The sequence below is a fragment of the Mastomys coucha genome, unplaced genomic scaffold (genome assembly GCF_008632895.1).
Source record: "Mastomys coucha isolate ucsf_1 unplaced genomic scaffold, UCSF_Mcou_1 pScaffold5, whole genome shotgun sequence".
Taxonomy (NCBI): domain Eukaryota; kingdom Metazoa; phylum Chordata; class Mammalia; order Rodentia; family Muridae; genus Mastomys; species Mastomys coucha.
In genome coordinates this window covers 63,177,762-63,191,202 of record NW_022196911.1, presented here as the reverse complement: position 1 = coordinate 63,191,202, position 13,441 = coordinate 63,177,762, and the positions used below count along the sequence as shown (strand labels likewise).

The 13,441-nt window shown below is 42.4% G+C and overlaps 1 protein-coding gene across 2 annotated transcripts in view; it reads right to left on the bottom strand.

Annotated features, from left to right (window-relative positions):
• Stx8 (syntaxin 8) overlaps positions 1-13,441 on the bottom strand; it is a 239,198-nt gene that overhangs the window by 220,072 nt on the left and 5,685 nt on the right. For both annotated transcript variants that reach the window (XM_031352893.1, XM_031352892.1), the window contains exon 3: positions 10,862-10,956. In XM_031352893.1, the coding sequence (XP_031208753.1) occupies positions 10,862-10,956 (95 nt within the window). The remainder of the gene's footprint in view (positions 1-10,861; positions 10,957-13,441) is intronic.

Sequence of the window (13,441 nt, the reverse complement as noted above, 5' to 3'; positions counted from 1 at the left end):
TGAGGGTTGCTTTTGTGCAACAATGTGCTTTAAAAGATGTTTCTGTTAGTTCAGTAGTTAAAAGTACTATGAGATCTCTGTGGGAAACTACAAACAAGTTGTAGCTGACATGCTATTCTAGTCAATGTGGCTGACTAGGGTCCTAAAGGCATACCTTCACCTGTTGAGACAGATGGTGTGTGTGTGTGTGTGTGTGTGTGTGTGTGTGTGTGTGTGTGTGTGTGTGTGTGACAGACAGAGAGAGAGGAGAAGCAGTTCATGCCACAGTGTGTATAAAGGTCAGAGGACAACTTTGTGGGGTGTGTTCTGTCCTTCACCTTTCCATTGCATTGACTCCCGGGATCCGACTCAGATCTGCAGGCCTGCATGGCAACATTGGTGATCATGAGGTGATCACCGGTCATGGCTGTTTCTTTATATGGAAATCCAGAACACTTACATCTTCCGGTAGATTTCTGGTACTGGGACTTGACTCTAGAGCCATTGGATTTCCTGCCAAGCCACACACTCAGTCCCTAAACCCAAAGTCCCTTTCTTGTTTGTCTTTCTGAGGCATAGTTTACTATGTGGCCCAAGCTGGTCTCTCATTCCTGATCAGCTTCCTAAGTGTAGAGTTACAAGTGTGTAAACTGTGAAGCACCAAGGTTTACGTACTAGCTTTCTTGAGACAAAACATTAGATGCTAAGTTCTTTGGGTTTGCTGAACAAGCGCTGAGGAGGGGCACAGTGGGTGAAGTGCTGCCCTGCAAGCATGAGGTCTTGAGTATGGATTCCAGGGCAGTGTACACCTGTAGCCCCAGCACTGGTGGGAACGGGGGATGTGGTGGTGGGGGCTGGAGACAGCTCTCTGCCAGCCAGTCTACCCAAATCCATGAACTTGGGGATCACTGAGAGACCCTCTCTCAAAAGAATGAAGTGTGAAGACACTGAGGAAGATGGTAGACATTGACCTCTGACCTCCACACCTATGTGTATATAACCACACCTGTGTGTGTATCACCACACCTACACACATACCCAAAACGGTAAAAGAAAAGTTGAAGAGAATGCCATCAAGGACAGGACACAGGAAGTAAACAAACAGATTTGAAAAAAAAATGTGTCTGACATCAAATACAAAAAAGCCAAAAAGCCAGTTGTATCTGGCTTTGATTTCCTTTTTTTCTTTTCTTTTTTTTTTTTTTTTTTTTTTTTTTTTTTTTTTTTAACCAAGTGGCTGTTTCATCAGATCTGAAGGCTGGCAATGTGAACTAGGGCTGGCCACTAATACCAGTTCTGGCAACAACAGTAAGCATGAAAGATGGCTGCTTCGGGTTACAGGTTCTTTTCTTTGTAAAATGGGACCATAAGGGGCTGGCAAGATGGTTCAGCAGAGAAGGTGCTTGCCACCACGCCTGAGGGCCTCGCTTTGAGTCCGGGAGCCCATATGGTAGAAGAGAACTGATCCCCTCAAGGCCTCTAACTGCCACATGCATACGACAGCATGAGTGTGCCCACACAGGGGCACACACCACAGCATGAGTGTGCCCACACAGGCACACACACCACAGCATGAGTGTGCCCACACAGGCACACACACCACAGTATGAGTGTGCCCACACAGGGGCACAGTACATATACAAATACATAAAGTAATAAAAACAATTTAAAGGGGTCATAAAACATTGTGTTCAGGTCCCAAAAGTTTGTGAGAACTTGGCAGAACCAGGGATTAGCATCACTCCTGCCTGGGAGGGAAATACACGGCTCAGGGATCTACAAGTTCTGCTGTTAATTTTGTACAGAGAAGTGCTGGCTAGCTAGTAGGAACAGTAAACAAACCCCAGCAAAAAAAAAAAAGTCTCCCTCAATAACAGAGTTATTAGAAAAATCATAAATCTCCTAAACCTAAGTCTCTGCACCATAGTTACTCTCCATATTAAAAATAACAATAAATGGACTGTCTCAGCATTCCAGCATGCCACACGTCCCTGGGTCAAATCATTGCCATTACTTTTCCATCTCCTGCTGACGGCAGTCACCACGTACCCAGCTTGGAAACCATGGTGTTGCAACTGTAACTAAGAAACAGAAACCTCAGATAGTCTTCTTCTTTAATAGAAAAGGGCCAAATATTAGTCTTCTGATCAGTGCCAACCAAAAACAAATATCTATGTCTTTCAAATTAATGATAAACTGCCAATAAAGCAGAAAGCTTTTATTCAATTTAAACAACGTTCCTTGGGTGATGGGGCAGGGAGAAACAGAAGCTGTGACAAGAATTATACAGAACAAGGCAAAATGGAAATTGTAGACTGTGGGGCTATTAGTTACATCCCAATATCAGCTAGCCTTCTCTACCTGCTCTGCTTACCTACCCTGCCCTGCTGACCTGTCATTCTGTCGAGATCTTATCATCCAACCACCCAAGCAAACATACACTGGACACTCGATGAACAAAAATCCAGTGTTAAAATTATGCACAAATTCAAATGGTTCTGGGACTTAAAACATTAAAAGACAACATTGTATAAGTATTATTAGGAGAATGTATAGAAGAATGTTTTAATAATCTTGAATGAGAAAAATCTTTCCAGGAAAGGATAAAAATCTACAGATAGTGGATAAAAACCTTGGAGACTACCTAAAACATGGTGTATGTGTGTGTGTGTGTGTGTGTGTGTGTGTGTGCGTGTGCGTGTGTCCGTCCACTAGCATGCATGCATGTGGGTGTTCTTCACCTGTATGAACAGTTCACGCAACTCACACACACAGGGAAACCGGGTGTCTTCCTCTATTGTTTTCCACTTCATTTTTCAGACAGGGCCTCACATGGAACACAGAGACCACTGACTGACTAGACTGTGCCAGGTTTTTATGTGATGGCTGGGATTCTGAACTCAAGTCCCCAAGCAAGCAAAGCAGGCACTTTGTCCACTGAGCCATCTCCCAAGTCCAATTACATAAAAGTTCTTGAAATAAAATTTCTAATGACAAAAAGTAGGCAAAGGTCATAACACAACAAAGCAGGCAGGCACCGAAGCCTCTATAGCAGGAAACAGGTGCATGTGAGCATGTGAAGCACAAATCCCAGGACCCTCCTTTACCTATCAGGTTAGAAAACTGACAAGGAGTCTGGAGAGGACTCAGGAACCAGGCACGTCCTACCTTCCTGAGGGGAATGTAAATGGGCTTAACCAACTGCCAGGCCGCCTTCTATGAACCTAACAAAACTTCAACATTCCCAACAGATCCACTCATATATGCAAGCGCAATGGCTTGAAAGCACAGAAGTTCACCGCGAAATTATTTTAGCAAATTCTGGAAGCATCCTGAGTATCCACCAATAAGGAACTAAGGCATTGATGCAATGCAGCAATTTCAGGTTGAAAAGGAAGCTGCTTATGGAGTGATGGTGATGGCAACTGGCCACTCTGGGTAGAAGCAGGGGCACATTGGAATCATTTTACATGGAATAAGCTCTAAAATGCACAGTGCTCAAGCAAAATGGAGGTAGGAGCAACACAGCAACAGCAGCAAGCTAACCAGTGGGCAGCTAACGTTCTCATAAAGATCAGGTAGAGGGGTGTGTGTGTGTGTGTGTGTGTGTGTGTGTGTGTGTGTGTGTGTGTAAGCTACCCAGTGGGCAGCTAACGTTCTCATAAAGACCAGGTAGAGGTGTGTGTGTGTGTGTGTGTGTGTGTGTGTGTGTGTAGAAAATACTTCAGAAGCCTGTAAAAAAGTGCTTCTAAGGAAAGAGAACTGGCAACTCAAGGTGTAAGAAGTAATAAATGATGTTTATTTATTACTATGTGCACGACCATGGTGTATGTGCTAAAAGGAAACAAAAGTTTCGGAACACATTACAAAATGGTCCCTTACTGCCCAAAGAATTTCATATTTATTTGTATGTATGTATGTATGTATGTACGTATGTACGTATGTATGAATGTATTTCCTGCCTAGGAAAATCTGAGACGAGGAACCCCAACCATTCATGTTGTTTGTGATGAAGAATGAGATGGGACAGGATGTCAGGGTGGGAGAAAAGGAGTTCTTGGTAAAAAAAAATAACAAGAAACATATTAGTAGAAAATATTTTTATGCTACAAAACCTTTAAAGGTACATTCTGAAATGTAACAACTGTAACAAATGCAAGTTACAGATTTAAAGTAATGCTTGGAATGAGCCAACACTTGGGACCAATGTGAGAGGCAGCACAAGCGAGTGACTGGGTCTGCAGATCAGAACTGAAGATGCCTGACGCTAGAGGAGCTGTACACATCTCCTAGTCCACTTCTCAGTGTTTCTCTGGCAGGAAATGGAGAACCAGCATGAATAAGTTGTATAGGCTAGGGCCCAGCTCTTTATACTCTATGCCAGGGCTTCCTCCTGTGTGCTTTCTGGACACTAAACACCCAGGGCTTTCTCCACCCCAGGGCAGCCAGCACTGCTCACTGCTTCAACCCTGTTTAAAACAATACCAGTACAGCAGGAGCATCTCTAACCCCCAAATCTAAAGTCTCAAGTGCTCTGAAGTCTACTAGCTTCTGAGCACTTCCTCACGATACCATGGGTGAAATTTTTCATAATGTGAAACGTTGATTTGTGCACAAAATTATCTTAAATAGTCTATAAAATTAACTCTCGGCTACTTGTAAACATACACTTTACACGTGAGTCCCTATCAGAGATGTAACATCATGTACATGTAAATATTCCTAGATCTGAAATACTTCTGGTCTCCTGTATTTTTGATAAGGAACACAGCCTAGAATGCCAATTCAGCATCCCCTGAGGCTCCTGCTAAAACTTGGAAACCTACACAATTAGCCACACTGCCTCTTCCTTTTATATTTCATTTATATTATATTAACACACTGAAACAACAGATCCCCACGGAGACAGATGAAGGGGAAGTGACAGGAGACTGCAGAACTGTGCCATCTATGATCTACATTGCACGTATGTGGACATGTGTATGATAGCTGGGGGCAGTGAGGAGCTGCAGACAAGCCGTGCCTAAGGCTAAGGAAGGCAAGAAGAACAGAGGACCCAGGTGGGTGCTGGTGCTGGGAGCCTCCTCTCTCACTAACTTGGTGAAAAACAAGCAAAGTCAGAGAACAGAGGAACATGAGGAAACCATCACTAACTGGCCTTTTGTCGCTGGCACCGTTGATATTTTTATATAGCCTGGCGAAGTTGTGAAAATGTGAGGTCTGATCCCATATGACTGATTCCTACTACCTGTGGGCCTAAGCCCAGCTTCTCTGCTGCACCTGTCAGGGCATTGCACCTCCTGGTACTCCTTTGGGAAACTTAACAAGTGCAGAAAAAGCTGTTAGAAAGTATTTTCATAGGACTTACTATTTTTGGCAACCACTAATATTTGGTCTTGGGGTTGGCGAGATGGCTCAGTTGTTAAAGGTGCCTGCCGCAGAGCGTGGGGATGTAATGTCAATCACTGCGACCCTCAGAGTAGAAGGAGAGACCTCCGTACATACATGCACAAAGTAAAAATGTAATTTAAAAACATTAAGTTCTCTTGTGAACTGAGCTCCACTGGAGAAGGAAGCCTCCGATCGCCCCTCTGTGCCTTAACAGAGAAGTCTGATAAGACAGCTCAAAAACAGGGACACCAAGAGATTTTCATGGCTCATGTTAAAAAAAATTTTGTTTTAGATTTTTTTTTTTTATCTGTATGAACCGTTTTGCCTGCATGTGTGCCTGGTGCCCTTGGAGGTCAGAAGAAGGCACTGGATCACCTGGAACTGGATCCACCAGGTGGGTGCTGGGAACTAACCCAGGTCCTCTGCAAGAACAACAAGTGCTCTTAACCACTGAGAATCTCTGTAGCCCCTCACCTTGATTTTTTAAATTATCAATAAGACACTAGGAGGTTAGACTGGCCTGATTACTACTGATGAGTACCTTCTTTTTATACTTCATTATTTGTGTGTGTGTTGTACAGCTAGTGTGGAAGACAAAGGACTACTTGTGAGAGCCAGTTCACCTCTTCTACCATATGTGTCCCAGGGTCAAGCTCAGGCCATGAGGGTTGGTGGCAAGTGCCCTTACTTGCTAAGCCCCTTCCACAGCCTGGTGAATATCTCAATGATGGAAGGGGCCAATCCCATGAGGCACTTCAAAAATGCTTCTTCTATTTCCCAAAACAGGATTAGTTCCACCTCATAGCTAATACAACTCAAGCCAGGGAAGGCTGAAGTCTCTGGCCTCCAGTGATAGGAATGCCCTTCACCCTCAGCCCTGTGTGGTCCCCAAGTCAATGTTGATCCCACAGCACTAAGGTGCCAGATTTCTAAGCCAGGGACATGGGCAAGCAGCTACCAATCATACATTTGGCTGTGTATGGATTGGAGGGTCAAAGACAAAAATCAATAGCAAACAAAACTACCTACAACTGTGGAAAATAATAACAAGAATTTAATACCAAGACCTATAAAGATGTCTACTGACAGACTATAAATAATAATGCTTCTCCAAACACAAGCACCATGTCTTATTTTTCCCACATTCCCAGACACCACTGAAAAGTCTGTCAAAGAGAGTCAGTGTTGGAGAATTTCATCTCTACTGCCACCCCAGTGATGATGTTTCTAGAATCTCCTCATCTCCCCACTGCTGCAGCCTTTCTGCTAACTACACAGTGGTTACCACATCTCCTCACCCATCACTGTTCCTAAAACACAGAGTTGAGGACCATTAAGAGATCTGTACAGGCCCTCTCTGAAGGCACCAAATACCTTTGATACTGAATATTTTGTGAAGAGACTGTTTTCGCTTTTAAAAAAATTGTAAAAAAAAAAAAAAATGTAAAGGCTGGGGCTAGAGAGTTGGCTCAGCAGTCAAGAGCACCTTCTGTTCTTCCAGAGGACCTGAGTTCAATTCCCAAGACCCATGTCCGGAAGCCCTCCACAGGGCCAGCTTATGCTCACAAAAGGTAAAGGGGCTCGTTTTGAAAAGCTAACAAAGCAGGGGGCCCATGAAAACCAGCTGAGAATATTTTTAGTACGATGTGAAATCTACGTGAAGCTTCCTACAGTACAATGTATTCCTGCGACCCAGTGAGGCAACTAAAATTACTATCACAGAAAAGCTAGAAATAGAAGTGAATGCTTTCTGTGCACGGTGGCTCACATCCATAATCCCAGCACTTAAAAGGATGGGAAGTAGCAGGATTGCCTATAGTTTCAGGCTAGCCTGGGATACAAGATGAGACCCTGTATCAAAGACATTAATGAACTATTTTAGAAATGTATCCAGCAGATTTGAGCACTCTGACTGCAGGACTCTGTCTTACTAATTAATTACAAGCTAATGGAATCAAAGCACACCGCTTTCCTTTTAAAAAGACAAATACCACCTTTCAGGAAAGAATGTGGCATCTCATGTCTATACTCATGAATCTAGCTGTCTAGAAAAGACCTTCTCTTTCTGGTACCTCCTAGTCATTTTTGGACAGCTTCATGAAGACAGAGAGACAAAACATGATCAGGGAGTACCATCAATTCTCAGCTATGAAGCACAGTAAGGAGATGTGCTATTCAAATTGTCACATTTAAAAAGTCACCTAGTGCCAGGTGTGCTGGTGTTCACCTTAATCTCAACACTCAGGCAGGAAGAGGCAGGCAGACCTCTGAGTCCCAGGATAGCCTGGTCTACATAGCAAGCTCCAGGCCAGGAAGAATTACACAGTGAGACCCTGCCTCAAAAAATAAGTCATCCAACATTAATTGCTTCCTAGAACAGTAATCAAAAGTTGCCCTATGTAGGCTGGAGAGACAGCTTAATGGTTGTGAGCACTGACTGCTCTCGTACAGGACACAAGTTCACCCACACTGGACAGCTCACAGCCGCCTGTAACTCCAGCTCTAAAGGATCCAACACCCTTTCTGGTTTTCTCAAGTATTGTGCACACAAAGACACACAAACACAATACACAAATAAAATTAAAATGATTTTTAGAGACCCATTCTATCAGATTTACAGCCATTTTTTAAACTAAAGATCATAATATAAGATGTGATTAACAAGTCACAGTGACCGCTGCTTAACCCTTCAGTGGCTAAGGAGGTCCTTGAGGATCTGTGTGACAGCAACATGCAGTTAATAGAGAATTTGAGTCCAAGACACACCAGGTTACCTGTGACTATATTCTAACTACTAAAGGAGAATTTAGCTTTAAACAACAAACTTGGAGTCAGATAATCTTGTGTTTGAATCTGACTCCTGTATCCCTAGCTGCAGGGTTCTGGGAAAGTTACTAGCATACCCAGGATTCCTCTCTCTATAAAACTCCCTGCTGTGATGTAGGGATCTCCCCATCTATATCTATGACATGAGGTGCCAAGGTTAGTCTGGCCAAGTCACCATTTTTTTTAATAAAGAAGAAAAGAAATCCTGGGGCTGGAGCCATAGAATACATGTTTAGCATGTCCAGCACTCTAGGTTCAATCTAGCATCAAACAAGCTAATAAAAGAAGTTGTTACTATTATTGAATTCACCACTTCCGTTTCCATTCTAGAAAAAAGGCTTCCCTGAAAACAGGTTTAGGAGCGCCCCCATGTGGTATATTATCTGAATATCAACTTTACCAGCAAAACTCAACTATCTGAAGATTATTTTAAAAAGCTTTTATAATCCAGTTGAGGTCTAACTCCCTCCCCCAGGAAATACGAAAACATCCATATTCATATTCCTTCAAGTTTTGCTAATGTTTTAAATCAGTGGTTCTTAACCTTCCTAACGTTGCAACCCTTTAATACAGTTCCTCATGTTGTGGTGACCCCCAACCATAAAATTATTTCATTGATACTTCATGACTGTAATTTTGCTACTGTTATGAGTCATGATGTAAATATGTGGCATTCAGGATGTCTAGTATGCAATCCTTTTGGGCCCACAGGTTGAGAACCCAATGTTTTAAATAATGAGACCAATGTATTTGTTGCACAGTGCTTAAAGCAGTAGTCTGGGAAGTCATTCTGAGATCAAAACAAAAACCAAAAGTCCATTATAACAGATGGTCAGACGAAAAGTGTTTGCAAAAATGAAGCCAGTTATTACACACTTAGTACTCTCTCTTTACTGTCTAGCAGGGGCTATGAACAGGAAATAGAGTTCTTGAATTATCTATGTCTCTTGCTCTACAGGGTTAGTTAGCATATATAATAAATATATATAAATAAGGTGCACTACAATTAATATCTTACTGGAAGTTAGTAACAGGTATAACAACCACGAGACAGTATTTAGCTACCTTTCTGATGAATATGTTTTTGGTTACACTAAAATGAGTCCTATACCTTAAGCATGTGTGCAAACTTCCCAGAACTGACTTCTGAAAGAAGAGGAGCCAGCCCCTCCCATTGGAAACCACTCAAGGTCTATGGATTAAGACCTGTTGATTAGGGTAAAATAAAAGCTCTTTATGTAACAGACTAACAGGGCAATACCAAATGATACCAGACATAGGGTAAAATTACATGCCAGAATATTTCAATTGGGTTTGAAAGAAGGCCCCCATTGTTTACTAAAATCAGACTTTTATTTAAAACCTCAGCAGATTAATAATTAAGCATATGGAAAACCATGCAACTAAGTCATGCCAGCCATCCTGCTAACATAAAAGGGTTACTTTAGGAGAAAATGTATTTTTGAAACACCTTCAATGGTTTTGTCAAAAAAACTGTATTCCTACATTTCCCCACATTTAAAGCCAGGACATATGGTTCCCTCTGCTACCAAAAGTCAGATATTTAGCCTGAATTACAGACAATTTAAAGAAAAACAACTGTGGGGTGTTAGTTTTCACTTCAATATAAACTAGGTTTGAAGAATTAGTTTAGGTCGCAGGGCACATCGTGAATTTCTTTTAAAAATGTTTGTTTTGAGACAGGGTAGGGTGGGGTAGGGTGCCTCATTATATAGCCTAGGGTAGCCTCAAACTTACTATGTAGCCCAGGCTGGCTTTTAATGCTCTATCCCACCTCACTCTTCAGTGCTGGGATTACAGATGTGTAAAACCACCGAACTCAAAAAAAAAAAAAAAAAAAGGGGCTGGAGAGATGGCTCAGTGGTTAAGAGCACTGACTGCTCTACCAGAGGTCCTGAGTTCTATTCCCAGCAACCACATGGTGGGTCACAACCATCTGTAATGAGATCTGATACCCTCTTCTGGAGTGTCTGAAGACAGCTACAGTGTACTCATATAAAATAAATTAATCTTAAAAAAAAAAAAAAAAAGCTTGAGTACCTGATAACTCACACCAGGTTCAGATGACCCAGCTGAGAGGTTGCTCAGTTGGGGGAGCATTTGGCTAGCACACAGAGTCCTGATGCCATCCCCAGCACCTCACAAAACTGGGTACACTGGAGTAATGCCTTTATCTGAGTTCTCAGGATGTGAGGGCAGAGGTTTGGCCACAAAGTGCATCTGAATCCAGTTTGGGATACTGAGAAAAGGGGGGACATATTCTGCAAAGTCCAGCAGGGAACCACTGCTCAGAAGTGCCATGGAAGTCCTCTGGTTGGAGCAACATCTAGCCATCCTCCAGGCAGTGACACAGAGAGAGAGTGAGAGCAGTGTGCAGCTCTAGAGAGCACTGACAGAAAGCATCAGCTTCCTGCCTGTCAAGGTAACACCCAAACGAATTTGTTCCTTAGGTAGGTCTTCCCTTGCTAGCACAGTCACTGTAACAGTGAGCAGACACTTAAGACAGAATGTAAGAGTATAGCAACAGTGTGGAAACCAAGTCCTCCTTGAGCTGTGGAAAAATCTGGATGGCCCAGATTCCTTCCTGTCTTAAGATTGTTTTTCCTCCCACTCCAGAAAAGGTGGAAATGTTTACATTGGATACATCTGGCGTGTCGACACAGCTCTTAGCAGTAAGTCCTTCAAAAGGTCGATCTTTACCTTCAGATTCTTCAACAACGTTCTGATTGTCAAGGTAAGCTGCAAAGAGAAGGGCACAGCCTGAGTCCACTAGGCCTGTGGTGTAGCATCTGCTGAGTTATAAAGGCCTGGGAGAGAGGCTTAGCCTCCCAACGCCACTCTCAGGGTCGTAAAGGTCGGGTCTAGCCACCCACCTGGAGCTTGTACCCACAGTGCACCTGCCTGTCCATGGTAACCTGGTCCACAGGGGAACACAGATACTGAGTGGAAACTGTCAGCTTGCATTCGTACTCAGCTGGAATTCTTCTACACGCTGTATTTTATCCACCCTGGAGTCATGCAGGAAATTGTGTTCCCCTAGTCCATGCTCAATGGCAAAGCCCCACAGTTCCCTCATCCATGCTTCAGATGACAAGGTGTCAGGTCCCATTACCATCCTGACTGGTCTCTGAACACTCTGGTGTATTTATAGCCCATGTGAACACTAGAGAGTACATGTTCTTTTTCCATGAAAGGAATGTTAACCATGCATGGCTCTTCTTCTACAACTGTGGGAATTTTCTCCAGTCATCCTAAAAACCCAGAGGACATGTCTGTTTGTGACTCTAAAGATGAAGAAGGGGTGGGGAGAGCCCCACTCTGACATTTGGAAATGTGATGAACAAAAGGACCCACTTAAATGAAAACATATTGGACCCTGGGTGAAATCAGAGGACTATTAAGAAGGCAGAATGCCACTGTTCTCACTGCTGCTTGCTAAAAGTGGCAGTTACTTGGGGAATGTTGGAGTGTGCCTATAATCCCAGCTCTGAGGAGATGAGAGGATTTCTAAGAGTTTGAGGTCAGCATGGTCCAGGCCAGCCAAGACGACACAGTGAGACCCTCACTCAACAACCAATAACAAAGTAGCAGCTATACAGTTCAGGGAAAAGCAGGACACACGCACACCCCAAACTCTTATCAAATGGGCACAACACACACACATATACAGGCATGCACACACACACATACACACACACACACACACACACACACATACAGACTCACACACACACGTGCACTCGCACACTCAAATGTAATTTTACAAATTTTAAATCAAGTCATAAAATGAAATGTCACCCAAAAAGAGAATTGCTCAGAAACTAATTGCACTGTGATGCCAAAGGGGACCATTTCTTGATAAGATTTCTTAAAATTTTATAAGAAAATAATATTTGATAGTCAAGAGAAAACTTTCTTGGTTATAATAAAGCAGAAACTTCAGAATATAGAAAAAAAGAAGCAAAACCCAATTTATACTTTAGCTAACGCAACCCCAGATAAAAGCGCTAACTTAAATAACAGAAAAAACAAAACAAACAAACAACCCCCCCTGCATGCCAGTCCCACTCAAGGATGAAAAAATGCTAGTGAACTATTAGCAAACTCAGAACTACCTTAAAAAGGATGAGATGCTACCAGGAAGTACAATTTCATCTTGCAAGGTAAGAATGGCTTAGTGGTAGAAGCCTAAAGAAAGCTCACAGTGTCAAAGATTAAAAATAGAATAAAGATATGATTAACACAGTGTGGGGAAATTAAAAATAAAACAAAACAAAACAACAACAACAACAAAAAACTAAGAATAGACGCAACTGTCTGAATGGTATCATTCAACTGTGATCTAGAAGTTCTTACTAAAAGAATCAAGACTCATGAAATATGAAGGGCTCAAGGGAAATTAAAGTATTACTTACAGATGGAGAATAATCCACTTGGGAACGTTAAAGAGAATCAGTTCAGGGCTGGGGAGATGGCTCTGTCAGGAGCGTGCTTTCCATGCAAGCCTGAAGACCTGAGTTTGAATCCCAAGGACCCATGTAAAAAGGCCAGGTATACTGATAATCCCAGCACTGGGGATGTGGGGACAGGAGCATCTATGAGGCTCACTAGCCATCTAATCTACCCAGACTGGAAAATTCCAAGTTCAATGAGAGATGCTGTCTCAACACAAAACAAGACAGACAAACAAAAACCCCACAAACAAAGAGCAACAACAACCCAGCAATCAAGAATGTACCCATCCTTAACCTTTGGCCTTCGCATGGATACACACACATGTATATACACATATAAACAAGTACACACACCTCACCTCACACACACACATACAAAGAATCAATTCAGTACAGTGATCAAGCCAGGTATGGTAGCTCAGACCTACTATGCCAGCACTTGGAAGGTAGAGGTAGGAGGATAAAGAGCCCAAGGCCAGCCTGAACTACAGAAGGACAGCCTGGGTGTACAAGAACCTGTCTCAAAATTAAAAAAATAAAATAATATAAAAAAAAATGTAAAACTGCTACCTGGCACACAGTATCTATGCTGCTTTTAGAGTGGATCAAAAGGAGACACTAAGTAGTATCAAAAACTTAAAATCCCTACTTAATCCACAAATCTACTTCCTGTCTATTTAAAATCCATTTGGAATTTTGTTATTGATAAGATACAGTGCAAAAGGTTTTCTTTAGTGGCATTTTCATAAAATTGCCTTGAAATGACAAAC